This window comes from Artemia sp. Qi Xiang Cuo, chromosome 13, assembly GCF_049724085.1.
Source record: "Artemia sp. Qi Xiang Cuo chromosome 13, ASM4972408v1, whole genome shotgun sequence".
Taxonomy (NCBI): Eukaryota; Metazoa; Arthropoda; class Branchiopoda; order Anostraca; family Artemiidae; genus Artemia; species Artemia sp. Qi Xiang Cuo.
This window is the reverse complement of record NC_142806.1, coordinates 24385434-24400973: the sequence shown is the minus strand read 5'-3', so window position 1 is coordinate 24400973 and position 15540 is coordinate 24385434. Positions and strand designations below refer to the sequence as shown.

Sequence of the window (15540 nt, the reverse complement as noted above, 5' to 3'; positions counted from 1 at the left end):
TAATGGTGTACTTTTTGTTTTGATCTGACTCCTTTGTTAGGAACTATGGGTTTTTATATTTCTTAACATTGGACGTGATCGTCTCTTACTAGGTTGCTAGCTACCGCTGCAACCCGGAACTACTGCTGCAACCCCAATTCACATATATATTTATGAGAGGCAGCCTGGCCGAGTGGTCCAAGGCACTGGTGTTAGCCACCAGTCTCTTCGGAGGCGTGGGTTCAAATCTTACCGCTGGTATACGATTATGTTTGAAAGACTGCAGTGTGAAAAGACATCAAAAATGCAGTTTTTGGTCGAAAAATTTATTATCTTTTAGAAATAATTTATTTTAGTTACTATAGATTTGTAACTCAATTAATTTCCTTTAAAATGAGCTATTGAATAACTCTCTACGATGTTCCAGGGCCAAGCTATCTCTGGAAACAAAAGAAAACAAAAATATCCCGTTTAGGCAGAATGTTGTAGTAGCTGCCACTTTTCTTGATTTTCAAGCTAATATACTTCCCTTGCTGTTCAAGCCAAGGGACAGAAAGTTTACTATACAGGGGTTTCTGATAAGGCGGTTCTAATTGTGTACTTTTTGTTTTTATCTGACTCCTTTTTTAGGAGCTATGGGTTTTTATATTTCTTAACAATGGACGTGATCGTCTCTTACTAGGTTGCTAGCTACCGCTGCAACCCGGATGGGTTCGAGTCCCACCGCTGATAGTATTTTAGACCAAAGCAAACAATTTACTTGTTTGAGTCATAAGTTATTATCTTATTTTATTTACTATGGGCTGAAATTCGTTCTTTACTGTAATTTAGGAGCTAAGGATTTTTATATTTCTTAACATTGGACGTGATCGTCTATTACTAAACCGGATATTCCAATGATTGTCTTTTAATGTAATAATTCTTTTTTGGAATAGTAAGAGACAAACCTCAAAGAATCAGACAGCTAACTAAGTCCGGTATATGCAATGGTTTGTCTTCTAATGATCGTCTTTGAATATAACCATTGAACAACTCTCTACGATGTTCCAGTGCCAAGCTATCTGTGGAATTACTAAACTATACTATAATTAAGTGGCATACAAAATTTAGTATAGGCAAGAGGTCGTTCTTTATTATAATCACGTCAGTTACAACTTGGGTTTTCTTTTATGCTATATCATTACAAACAGGAAAAAGCCTACGGCTTTTTCTTCTTTGAAATAGTAAGAGACGAACCTCAAGTAGCTACCCCTGGAACCACCATATATCAGTTACTATGGATGAGAGATCGTTCCTTACTATAAATTTTAAGCAAACTTTTCTGATATTTCAGGATGTTAGCTTTATTTTTTGTGTAGTAAAGTTTTTTATGAGTAGAAATTTGGATTGCTCTATTAGGACTTTGAATCCTGCGATCTAAATTCAAATCTCGGTAGACGGTTTTAATGAATTATAGCTTACTTATACTAACATTTCGGTTTCTGCCGTAATTCTTTCTTTTCAAAATTAAATTAGTTACTATGGCCTAGAATTAGTTCTTTACCATATCGTAACAATTTATTTTATTATGATATTTATTTTTGTCAATTGCGAAAGGTTTCTATATACAGCAGTTTCCTTTAAAATAAGTCATTATTCAGGTCTTTATTATGAACATGAACTGTTTGATTTAATACTTGAGTTACTATGGGTTACAGTTCGTTCCTTATTGTAATTCAAGCCAATATATTTCCCTTGCTGTTCAAGCCAACGGATAAACAGTTTCCTATACAGGGGTTTTGGACAAGGTGGTTCTAATGGAATACTTTTTGTTTTTCTCTGACTATTTTTTAGGAGTTATGGGTTTTTATATTTCTTAACATTGGACGTGATCGTATCTTACGAGGTTGCTAGCTACAGCTACAACCCGGATTATGATTAATTAAACTAGGTAGATATTACCAAAGCAAACAAATTACTTGTTTGAGTCTTAAATTATAATCTTATTTTAGTTGTTATGGGCTGGAAGTTTGTTCTTTACTGTAATTTTTATTTCTTAACATTGGACGTGATCGTCTCTTACTAGGCTGCTAGCTACCGCTGCAACCCGGATACCGCTGTAACCCTGATAACAAACAGGAAAATATTACAAACAGGAAAAAACCTACGGCTTTTTCTTCTTTGAAATAGTAAGAGACGAACCTCAAATGATCAAGTAGCTAACTAAGTCCAATGCAAGCAATAACTTTTTATTCCAATGATCGTCTTTTAATGTAACATATCAGTTACTGTGGGAGAGAGATCGTTCTTTACTGTAACTTTTATTGATTTTCAAGCCAATATGTTTCCCTTGCTGTTCAAGCCAAATGAAAGAAAGTTTCTTATACAGGAGTTTCGGACAAGGCGATTCTAATGATGTACTGTTTTTTTTATCTGAACTTTTTTTAGGAGTTATGGGTTTTTATATTTCTTAACATTGGACTTGATCGTCTCTTACTAGGTTGCTAGCTACCACTGCAACCCGGATCTTTTTAAAGTCTAAACAAAACATCTATTAATAACTACTACATGAGATCCCCTTGATTGACACATTTATGATGAACAATGTCGATCCTTTATGTAAAAAGAAAACTATATCCCGTTTGTGGAGAATAACGTGGTTAAAGTCAATTTTATTGATTTTCACGCCAATATATTTTCTTTGTTATTCAAGCCAAAGGGCGGTAAGTTTTCTTTGTAGGGTTTTCGGACAAGGCGGTTCTAAGGGTGTACTTTTGTTTTGATCTGACTCTTTTTGTAGAATTTATGGGTTTTTATATTTCTTAACATTGGACGTGATCGTCTCTTACTAGGTTGCTAGCTACCGCTGCAACCCGGACAAACCAATACTATAGTTAAGTGGCCTGTAAAATTTAGTATAGGCAAGAAGTCGTTCTTTGTTATAACTTCTCGATACGCCTGGTTGGTTGAATACTTTTGCTTTTTTCTTTTCAAGATACTATCTCTGTTGTTTGTGTAGTACTGTTTTTTTAACTTGCGTGTAGCTTGCTTTGATCTAACCATTATCTTATTATGAATGAGAACATTTACAGTTTTGACGCTTCTTATATTGTAACGTATTGACAAGAAACCATTTATGATGAGCTATATCGGTCCTTTATGTAATACTATGGGCTGGAAGTTTGTTCTTTACTGTAATTTTTATTCCAATGATCGTCTTTTAATGTAATTTAGCTACCTCCTAGCTAAATATAATAATTCTAATATAAATTAATATAGGCAAGAGGTTGTTCTTTATTATATAATTGATTTTCAAGCAAATATATTTCCCTTGCTGTTCAAGCCAAGGGACAGACAGTTTCCTATATAGGGGATTTGAACAAGGCGGTTCTAATGGTGTACTTTTTGTTTTGATTAGGAGTTCTAATGGTGTACTTTTTTTTAGGAGTTACGGGTTTTTATATTTCTTAACATTGGACGTGATCGTCTCTTGCTAGGTTACTAGCTACCGCTGCAACTCAGATAACCTATACTATAGTTAAGTGGCCTATAAAATTTAGTATAGGCAAGAGGTCATTCTTAATAATACAAAAAGTTAACTATAGGGAAGTTTCAGACAAGGTGGTTCTAATGGTGTAATTTTTGTTTTGATCTGACTCTTTTATTAGGAGTTAGGGGTTTTTATATTTCTTAACATTGGATGTGATCGTCTCTTACTAGGTTGCTAGCTACCGCTGCAACCCGGATACTATGGACTACAGTTCGTTCTTTAATGTAAAAACCCGGAAACCGCTGTAACCCTGATAAAAAACAGGAAAATAGTACAAACAGGAAAAAGCCTTCGGCTTTTTTTTCTTTGAAATAGTAAGAGACGAACCTCAAACGATCAAGTAGCTAACTAATTCCAATGCATGCAATATTTTTTTATTCCAATGATCGTCTTTTAATGTAACATATCAGTTACTATGGGAGAGAGATCGTTCTTTACTGTAAATGTGATCTTAGTCTATTTTTAGGAATTTTGGGTTTTTATATTTCTTAGCATTGGACTGATCGTTTCTTACTAGGTTGCTAGTTACTGCTGCAACCCGGATTCACATAGTTATGAGAGACACCGTGTCCGAGTGGTCCAAGGCACTGGTGTTAGCCACCAGTCTTTTTGGAGGCGTGGGTTCAAATCTTACCGCTGGTATACGATTATGTTTGGAAGACTGTAGTGTGAAAAGACATCAAAAATGCAGTTTTTGGTGGAAAAATTTATTCTCTTTTAGAAATAATTTATTTTAGTTACTATAGATTTTTAACCCAATTAATTTCCTTTAAAATGAGCCATTGAACAACTCTCTACGATGTTCCAGTGCCAAGGTATCTGTGGAAAAGAAAGAAAAAAAGAAAAAAAGAAAAAAAAATATCCCGTTTAGGCAGAATGTTGTAGTAGCTGCCGCTTTTCTTGATTTTCAAGCCAATATATTTCCCTTGCTGTTCAAGCCAAGGGACTGAAAGTTTCCTATACAGGGGTTTCGGACAAGCCGGTTCTAATGGTGTACTTTTTGTTTTGATCTGAATCCTTTTTTAGGAGCTATGGGTTTTTATATTTCTCAACATTGGACGTGATCGTCTCTTACTAGGTTGCTAGCTACCGCTGCAACCCGGATTCAAGCCAATATATTTCCCTTGCTGTTCAAGCCAACGGATAAACAGTTTCCTATACAGGGGTTTTGGACAAGGTGGTTCTAATGGAATACTTTTTGTTTTTCTCTGACTCTTCTTTAGGAGTTATGGGTTTTTATATTTCTTAACATTGGACGTGATAGTCTCTTACGAGGTTGCTAGCTACAGCTACAACCCGGATTATGATTAATTAAACTAGGTAGATATTACCAAAGCAAACAAATTACTTGTTTGAGTCTTAAATTATAATCTTATTTTAGTTGTTATGGGCTGGAAGTTTGTTCTTTACTGTAATTTTTATTTCTTAACATTGGACATGATCGTCTCTTACTAGGTTGCTAGCTACCGCTGCAACCCGGATACCGCTGTAACCCTGATAACAAACAGGAAAATATTACAAACAGGAAAAATCCTAAGGCTTTTTCTTCTTTGAAATAGTAAGAGACGAACCTCAAATGATCAAGTAGCTAACTAAGTCCAATGCAAGCAATAACTTTTTATTCCAATGATCGTCTTTTAATGTAACATATCAGTTACTGTGGGAGAGAGATCGTTCTTTACTGTAACTTTTATTGATTTTCAAGCCAATATGTTTCCCTTGCTGTTCAAGCCAAATGAAAGAAAGCTTCTTATACAGGAGTTTCGGACAAGGCGGTTCTAATGGTGTACTTTTTTTTTTATCTGACCTTTTTTTAGGAGTTATGGGTTTTTATATTTCTTAACATTGGACTTGATCGTCTCTTACTAGGTTGCTAGCTACCACTGCAACCCGGATCTTTTTAAAGTCTAAACAAAACATATATTAATAACTACTACATGAGATCCCCTTGATTGACACATTTATGATGAACAATGTCGATCCTTTATGTAAAAAGAAAACTATATCCCGTTTGTGGAGAATAACGTGGTTAAAGTCAATTTTCTTGATTTTCAAGCCAATATATTTTCTTTGTTGTTCAAGCCAAAGGGCGGTAAGTTTTCTTTGTAGGGATTTCGGACAAGGCGGTTCTAATGGTGTACTTTTTGTTTTGATCTGACTCTTTTTGTAGGATTTAGGGGTTTTATATTTCTTAACATTGGACGTGATCGTCTCTTACTAGGTTGCTAGCTACCGCTTCAACCCGGAAAAACCAATACTATAGTTAAGTGGCCTGTAAAATTTAGTATAGGCAAGAAGTTGTTCTTTGTTATAACTTCTTGGTACGCCTGTTCTGTTGAATACCTTTGCTTTTTTTTTTCAAGATACTATCTCTGTTGTTTGTGTAGTACTGTTTTTTTAACTTGCGTGTAGCTTGCTTTGATCTAACCATTATCTAATTATGAATGAGAACATTTACAGTTTTGAAGCTTCTTATATTGTAATGTATTGACAAGAAACCATTTATGATGGGCTATATCGGTCCTTTATGTAATACTGTGGGCTGGAAGTTTGTTCTTTACTTTAACTTTTATTCCAATGATCGTCTTTTAATGTAATTTAGCTACCTCCTAGATAAATATAATAATTCTAATATAAATTAATATAGGCAAGAGGTTGTTCTTTATTATATAATTTACTTTCAAGCAAATATATTTTCCTTGCTATTCAAGCCAAGGGACAGACAGTTTCCTATATAGGGGATTTGAACAAGGCGGTTCTAATGGTGTACTTTTTGTTTTGATTAAGAGTTCTAATGGTGTACTTTTTTTTAGTAGTTACGGGTTTTTATATTTCTTAACATTGGACGTGATCGTCTCTTACTAGGTTACTAGCTACCGCTGCATCTCAGATAACTTATACTATAGTTAAGTGGCCTATAAAATTTAGTATAGGCAAGAGGTCGTTCTTAATAATACAGAAAGTTAACTATAGGGAAGTTTCAGACAAGGTGGTTCTAATGGTGTAATTTATGGTGTACTTATGGAAAAATTTATTCTCTTTTAGAAATAATTTATTTTAGTTGCTACAGATTTTTAACCCAATTAATTTCCTTTAAAATGAGCCATTGAACAACTCTCTACGATGTTCTAGTGCCAAGCTATCTGTGGAAAAGAAAGAAAAAAAGAAAAAAAAATATCCCGTTTAGGCAGAATGTTGTAGTAGCTGCCACTTTTCTTGATTTTCAAGCCAATATATTTCCCTTGCTGTTCAAGCCAAGGGACTGAAAGTTTCCTATACAGGGTTTTCAAACAAGGCGGTTGTAATGGTGTAATTTTTGTTTTGATCTGACTCCTTTTTTAGGAACTATGGGTTTTTATATTTCTTAACATTGGACGTGATTGTCTCTTACTAGGTTGCTAGCTACCGCTGCAACCCGGATTTACTAACCTATACTATAGTTAAGTGGTCTATAAAATTTAGCATAGGCAAGAGGTCGTTCTTTATTATATAATCTATAAAACTGAGGACCAAAAGTGTTTGAAAACTCAGGCACTTCTCAATTATTAGCCTAAGAGTAAAAATTTGGTCGATACATCCTCTACCTTTTCTAAAACCGCACTGCTTTTCTCTTAATACTTTGTCTACAGCATCTCTCAGTTTACAAAGTATCAGATTACTAAGTAATTTACTACCTACAGAGACCAGACTAATGCCTCGATAATTAACACACTCACTTTTATCACCTTTCTTAAAAAGTTTGTTTAAAATTTATAGTAAGGAACGATCTCTCATCCATAGTAACTGATATATGGTGGTTCCACGGGTAGCTACTTGAGGTTCGTCTCTTACTATTTCAAAGAAGAAAAATCCGTAGGCTTTTTCCTGTTTATAATGATATAGCATAAAAAAAAACCCAAGTTGTAACTGACGTGATGATAATAAAGAACGACCTCTTGCCTATACTAAATTTTATATGCCACTTAGTTATAGTATAGTTTAGTAATTCCACAGATAGCTTGGCACTGGAACATCGTAGAGAGTTGTTCAATGGTTATATTCAAAGATTTACAGTAAAGAACGATCTCTCGCCAATAGTAACTGATATATGGTGGTTCCAGTTACAGTAATTACTATTTAAGAACGACAAAGATGTAAATGGTCTCATTCCTGAATTACACAATGGTTAGATCAAAGTAAGCTACAAGCAAGTTGAAAAAACAGTACTACACAATCATCAGAGATAGTATCTTGAAAAGAGAAAAGCAAAGATATTCAACCGACCAGGCGTATCGAGAAGTAAAAATTGAGAGAGCAAAACAAAACAGCAAGATGTGTTATCACAATGATGAAGATTATAGACATGCGAAAATTGAGACAGCCAAACAAAAGATCAAGGAACGGTATGGTAATGATGAAGATTACAGAGAAGCAACAATTGAACAGGCTAGACAAAAGAGCATGACATTAAAAGACGATCATTGGAATAACAAAAATTTCCATACATTGGAATTAGTTAGCTACTTGATTGTTTGAGGTTCGTCTCTTACTATTTCAAAGAAGAAAAAGCCGTAGGCTTTTTCCTGTTTGTAATCAGTTTATTATCCGGGTATCTAATCAAGAATGAGACCATTTACAGTTTTGGCTTTTTTTATATACTAATTATGACGTCACGGCGTAATGGTTTTATTTCATGACGTTATGGCGCAATGGTATTATTTCATGACGTCTTCAGAAACAACCATATAATTTCGTGTTTTTCTATTCACGTCATAGCTCTAATATAAAACTATGATGAAATTCATTATTTATCTTGTAGGCTTTCAGACAAGGTAGCTCTAATGATGTACTTTTGTTTTTATTTGACTCTATTTTTAGGAGTTTTGGGTTTTTATATTTCTTAGGATTGGACTGATCGTCTCTTACTAGGCTGCTAGCTACGGCTGCAACCCAAATTCACATATATATTTATTTATGAGAGGCAGCCTGGCCGAATGGTCCAAGGCACTGGTGTTAGCCACCAGTCTCTTCGGAGGCGTGGGTTCAAATCTTACCGCTGGTATACGATTATGTTTGGAAGACTGCAGTGTGAAAAGACATCAAAAATGCAGTTTTTGGTGGAAAAATTTATTCTCTTTTAGAAATAATTTATTTTAGTTACTATAGATTTTTAACCCAATTAATTTCCTTTAAAATGAGCTATTGAACAACCCTCTACGATGTTCCAGTGCCAAGCTATCTCTGGATACAAAAAAAAAAAAAATATCCCGTTTAGGCAGAATGTTGTAGTAGTACAGGAGTTTCGGACAAGGCGGTTCTAATGGTATATTTTTGTTTTGATCTGACTCCTTTTTTAGGAACTATGGGTTTTTATATTTCTTAACATTGGACGTGATCGTCTCTTACTAGGTTGCTAGCTACCGCTGCAACCCGGATAATGTATGCAGGGCGATAATAAGAACATTTTCTACTAGAGAGCTATAGAAAAATGTAGTTTTTCATAAAAAAAAGGAATTTGTTTTTAAATTAAATTAGTTAATTATTAATTTTTTTTAAATACATCAATTTCCTTTCAAAGGAGCTATTAAACAGCTCTCTATGATTCTCGAGTGCCGAGCTAGCTGAGGCGAAAAAAAAAACCCGGAAAACAAACCTGCTGTCGATGTGGAATATTGTGGTTGCAGCCCCTTTTCTGATTTTCAAACCAATATATTTTCCTTGTTTTTCAAGCCAAGGTACAGTTAGTTTCTTATATAAGTGCATTGGACAATATGGTTCTAATACCATATTGTTTATTATATGTTATGTTTTTTATCTAATTCTAGTTAAAGAGCTATGGGCTATTTTATTTTTTAGAATGGGGCGTGATCGTCTCTTGCTAGGTGTCTAGGCACCGCTGATACCCGGATTAACTAATATGGTTAAAGTAATCGTTGAAATAATTTCTTATATTACTTCAGTCACTATGGGCTACAGTTCGTTCCTCAATATAACAACCCGGATTAGCGAATTTATTATCATATCTTATGCGTAGCTTATTTTTCATAAGTCTCTGATGGCACAATGGTAAGCTTACTAGTTTTTATGATAGCTGGCATTCATCAAGATTGGCCATTAAAATGCAGACTTTAGTGGAAAAATCGATTCTATTTTTTAGAAATATTTTTTTAATTACAAATGGCACTAGACCTAGCAATTTACTTCAAAATGAGCTATTGAACAATTCTCTACAATGTTCCATTGTCAATCTATCTGTGGAAAAGAAAAAGGAAAAAAAGAAGCTTTTTAGGTAGAATGCTGTAGTAGCTGCCACTATTCTTGATTTTCAAGCCAATATATTTCCCTTGCTGTTCAAGCCAAGGGACAGAAAGATTTCTCTATAGGGGTTTCGGACAAGGCGGTTTGAATAGTGTACGTTTTGTTTTGATCTGACTCTATTTGCATGAGTTATGGGTTATTATATTTTTTAGCATTGGACGTGATCATCCTAATACCATTTCAAATTTCTCTTTAAATCAAATACATGAAAGCTTATTGAAGAATAGTGTGGTCAAAATGAAGCTTGGTATTTTTTATGTATACTTTTGTTCCAGTTTTATCCTTATGGTATATCATGGATATATTATCTATGGAATGTTTCTAAGTTTATATATTTTGCAATGAATATCTGTTTATATGCATACTATATAAAAGAACGGATGCCAGAAATTTTGTCAGAGGACAAAAGTACTAAGTCATGGAACGTCATTGTTTGTATAGACTTTGCTAACACAATAACAGTGATAATTATACCTTACATAATACCGGTAAGGCACCACAAAAACTATAAATCACTAATACGACAAATAGAGGCTTTACGATTGGAAAGAGAAATTGATTGCAAAAGACATATTTCGTATCTTTCCGTAATAACCATTGTGGTAAATTTCGTAGTGATTTCAATTAATATTATTGCAAGAATTTTAATTGACTCTCAACAGAATAACCACCTCTATAAAAAATCTCATGATATAAGTTCAATTAAATAGCGACTGTATATTACTCGAAAAGTAAATGATTATATTGCAACACTACCATTCACAGGGGTTTCAATCTTCATAAGTATTGTGTTTCAGCAGCTCAAAGAAATACTTCATCAAAAGAGATCAAGCATTAATCTTTTGGAAGTGAAAGCCAGTGGAATATTCAAAATAACCAGAAAAGTCTGCGACTTGTTTGGCTCTTTGCTATTGATTCTAGTTACCACACATGCATTACTATTTTTAAAACATTTTGTCTACATTGGGGAGAAATCATTTAGACGCCCAGAAGTAACACAAAGATCAATTTTTAGAATTACTACTTTGCTATTGATTTCATCCATGAACGTAATGCTACCCTGTTATTCAGCTAGTCAGTTGTCAAATGAGTTAAGATATTCAATCGAAAATTTTTCCAAAACCACTAACATTGAAGGCACTCTATGCTCAAAAGGTTATTGCTTACTCGGAATTTTTCTTTTGGAATAAATGGAGCCAAAACTAAGTGTAAAAAACTTGTTTTACTTAAATAACCAGTTTGTCATAAAATTTTATGGTTTTTTGTTGACATTTATGATAGTTTATTATAAATTAAAATTAAGTGTTTTATAAGACACAAAAATATTCACAAGGGACCTAGCAAACATATCGGACTATACAATTTTGCCCAATTATATTGAATCGAGTGGTAAAGTTTATTAGTTGACTGAACAATCCATTTATCCATCTACCATATGTCACACGTGTTTCATATATTTTGCAAAGCGATACCAGTTGTAGCAGGCACAGTTGCACAGCGGTTTCAAGCCATAGCTTCTTAATATATCTTGAATGCTATTCTTCAAAACAGTAAAATTCAAATCTAATATTTTAGCATTATATCACCAAATATCTGTCAAAGAATTCTTAATGATATTAGGATCCTGGATCTGCAGTTCAAAACAGAACAATCCCCAGCTGCATTTTTAGCATAATATCTTCCATATATCTTTCTGTTGGGAGTAATGAATGCTAGTCCGTTTTCGAGGCATCCAAACCTAACCTTAGACCTTAGATCCACCTGTTCCTCCAAAGGCACCCAGGGTATCAAGAAGGAGCCGCCAATCTTCCCGCAGGTTTGCTGCTGCAAGTATGTCTCCCACTGAGGTTGGATTGGTGTGTGCAGGTTATAGAGATCTGTTTGGTACGTTCAACGCAGGGTGTTTCTGGGTCTGCCCCTACGGCGTGGACCCAATGGCTGCCAAACGAGCGCTGCATTAGGTAGTCGGAGATTGTCCATACGTAGTACGTGGTCAAGGTATCTCCATCGGCGGACTCTTCTGATATTTGTCACAAGAGGCTTGCCAGTCTTGTAACGGATGAATTTGTTTGTTATTCTCAGCTGCCAACGGATGTTAAGAATTCTTCTGAGACATGTGTTTTCGAAAGCTAGTATTGTTCTATTTTGTTTCTGGTTCAGGTGCCAGGTTTCGGCTGCGTAAAGCAGCACAGGCATAACATTGCTATTGAAGAGTAGTAGCTTTAGCCGTACAGAGAAGCTTTGGGACCGCCATACTTTCCGTAATCTATTGAAGGCCCCATTGGCTTGGCTGATTCTTTTGAGTACTTCTTTTGTGGTCGATCCGGTACTTTCTATTATGCTTCCCAAGTATTTGAAATGGACAACTTGCTCTGTGTGTTGATCTCCGCATGTGATCCTCAGAGGTGAATCTGTGGTAGCCATGCATTTTGTTTTGTCATTATTTATTTTCAGGCCGACATGGCCACCTTTCTCCCTCACTTTTTCAAGGAGTTCTTGGAGTCTTTGCTTGCATGATTCTAGGACGGCGATGTCGTCAGCGAAATTTACCTCACTTAGGCGTGTTTCTGGATTTAGCTGGATTCCGTCTGTGCTTGTACTTCGCTGTATGTAATCAATGACGATTACGAAAAGTAGCGGTGACAAGACGCAACCTTGCTTAACTCCTGACAGAATGCGGAAGAAACAAGTTTGGCCATTTGGTGTCCTTACACAGAACTCACTATGTTCATAAAACGCAGCAATCAGTGAAACTATCTTTTCAGGGATTCCGTAATGCAGTAATATCTTCCGCAGACTTTGACGGTCTACTGAGTGAAATGCCTTCTCAAAATCGATGAATATCATAAAGATTTTGGAGTGCCATTCTCTGGTTTCTTCCGTCAGTAGCCGTAGAGTAAACATTAAGTCTGCGCATGAACGGTTTGGTCTGAATCCATGTTGCTCATCGTGAAGGTATCTGTCGAGCTGTGAGCTGATTCTCCGCAGTAAAATGTGCGTTAGCAATTTGCTAGGTATTGAAAGCATGCTGATTTCTCACCAGTTGCCTGGGAAGGACGCATCGCCTTTCTTAAAAATCCTCACGAGGGTGCCGCGTTTTCAATCCGAAGGTATTTTGGTGGTCCAGATTACTGCGAACAACGCTGTCCAGAACTTGAGGCAGGTCATAACAGTCGCTTTGATTATTTCTGCGGATATCCTGTCTTTGCCAGGCGACTTCCCATTTTTCAGCTTCTTTGGTGTTGCTATAATTTTAGTGGATGACGGCGGATCCGTGCTGATATCTAAGACAAACAGTGTTGTTGCTGGGATCTCCGGAGGATCGTCTGGTGGAGGTCTATTCAACAGCTTCTCGAAGTGACTGGCGCAAACTTCGTTTACGTCAGACTGCTGTGTTACCAGGATGATCGAGGGGTTTTTTACTGGTCCATGTTGAATAGAGGATTTCTTTCCAATAATCTCATTAGTGATTTTATAGACGGCTCTTGAATTACCTCTCTCCGCTGCCTCTTGTACCTGTGCTGCTTTTCGCTCAGCAGGTTTCTCTGGTATTTTCTGGCACTCTTCTTTACCTCTTTATCCGCGGCTCTGTACTCATCGTTTCTGAGGATCTGTTGGTCGGGGGTTTGTCTTTGGACAAGTGATGCTTTTACTTTTTCCTTGTCTCTATGAGCTCCCATGTTTGGTCAGATAGCCACTGGTATTTCAGGCTCTTACGGTACCCATTGGTGGCTTTCGCGACATCGTGAAAGCACAACTTTATGCTTTCCCAGTATTGATTGCTATCATTATCAGCTAGTAAAGACAAGGCTTCAAATCTATTCCGCATCTCTAGTTTAAAGACTTGGTTGAATTCTCTCAACCTCAGTTTCTCCAAGTCAAAGACTGGGTTTAAGGGAGCCTTATTTGCGTTTCTATTTCTTTTCAATTTGAGGTGGATTTTTGCTGCCATCAGAATATGATCTGAGCCAACATCAGCTCTTCTATATCCCATTATATCAAGTAGGCTTGATCTCCACTTCCTTCTCCAAAGACAATGGTCAATCTGATTTTGGGTGTGGCCATCGGGAGATATACAAGAATATTTGTGTATATCCCGATGAGAAAATAGGGTACCTCTGATTGCTAGGTTGTTAAGGAGCGCGAAGTCGATAAGTAGTTCTCTGTTTTCATTTCGCTGGCCCAGGCCATGCTCGCCGAGAACCTCTGGGGAAAATGATCGGTCGTTCTTTACTTTCGCATTAAAGTCTCCTATAAGACATGCTATATCATGCCGTGGTATGTCGTTTGCCATGGAATTGAGAGCTCTGTAAAATTCGTCTTTTGTTTCGTCGGTGGCGTCATTTGTAGGTGCGTAGCATATTATTACTGACAGTTTCGCATGCGCGCCAATGAAGTGGGCTTTCAGGATTCTTGGTGACACCGGTTTTCGCTGTATTAGAGCTTGGGAAGTCTGTTTTGTCATCATTAGGGCTACTCCGTATTCACGCTTTTGCTGCAATCCACTGTGTATAATGCTCACATCTCCATCCAGTTTATTTGATACAGATCCAGGCCATCGAACTTCTTACATAGCCAGAAGGTCGAGGTGGTAATCTTCCAGTGCTCATAGCACTTGTTCAGTTTTAGAGTCTTGAGACATTGCGCGGATGTTCCAGAAACCAAATTTGAGGTGTTGTTTCGCATTCATAAATCTTGTCCGTGGGCATGCAGAGGTTGTCATCAAAAGGGGGTTCAAAAATCCGAGGCTCAAACTTGATGTTTTGTTTGCAGTTAGGATTTCCCCCAAGGGCAGGCCCTTGTGGTCCCGGGTGTGGGTTGCAAGCCCACAGCCCAACCCTCCCTCTTTATCCTGGCTTGGGACAGGCTGCATACGCAGGCGAGGTTAACGCAAGGTCATATTTTGAGCACAATGTCCTTCAATGTATAATATTATTTATGTTTGTTTTGTTTTAGTTGTAAGGATATCAACTTATTTTTGCAGTCTTGGGATATAATTCTAAAAACAATCAATCACGAGACCTAGTTGTGAACAAAGTATCCTCCATCATACTTTTCAGACGGGAAAAATGAAATCAATACCTTCAATATGTCTTGAGATTTGTTATTAAACAAAGAAAAACACGAGGTCATATTTTGAGTCATATCTTGAGAAATATTGCCCGTATATATATTTTTCTTGAAATATTTTGAGACATATTACAGAAAACAACATGCTTTGCTATTTTTGTACTACTGAAGCAGTAATAGAGAACATTAGGAAACAATACAATTAATCCATCCATGTATAGAGGCATTGCATATGAGTATGCCAACATTCAGAAGAAGTTTCCTGTACCCACAAAGTCTATTGCACCTACTTTCCCCCAATCCCCTCCATGGAATTTGTCAATCCCCATAATAAACACTGATTTCTCAAAGTGGACTAAAGATATAACCCCCATCACTTTTGTCTAGAAAAAATTTGCTAACTTAATACAATTACTTATAAAAACCATTTCCAAATATTTGGTGATGGGTCCAAAATGAATTAGAAGGTAGCAAGTGGTGCCTTCCTTCCTCACTTGAAAATTGCAATGGGTGAGAGATTGTATAATAATGTATCTATAATGTCTGCAGAGTTAAATGCCATAATCATGGCATTAGAATACCTTATGGAAAATAAACCCTTGTTTGCTAATTCAAATAATATTATAGTTTATTCTGACTCTCTATCAAGCCTTGAGTTGCTGTCT

At 36.1% G+C, this 15540-nt stretch overlaps 1 protein-coding gene across 1 annotated transcript; it reads right to left on the bottom strand.

Moving 5' to 3' along the window:
• Positions 1-13454: 13454 nt before the first annotated feature.
• Positions 13455-14270, bottom strand: LOC148945104 (protein CFDP2-like). Its single transcript, XM_089098943.1, has one exon. The coding sequence runs from the start codon at positions 14268-14270 to the stop codon at positions 13455-13457; it is 816 nt and encodes a 271-aa protein (XP_088955069.1).
• Positions 14271-15540: the final 1270 nt, after the last annotated feature.

Bases quoted from the DNA above. Each gene is read 5' to 3' on its own strand.
- LOC148945104 (XM_089098943.1), bottom strand. From the start codon at position 14,270: ATGACAAAACAGACTTCCCAAGCTCTAATACAGCGAAAACCGGTGTCA.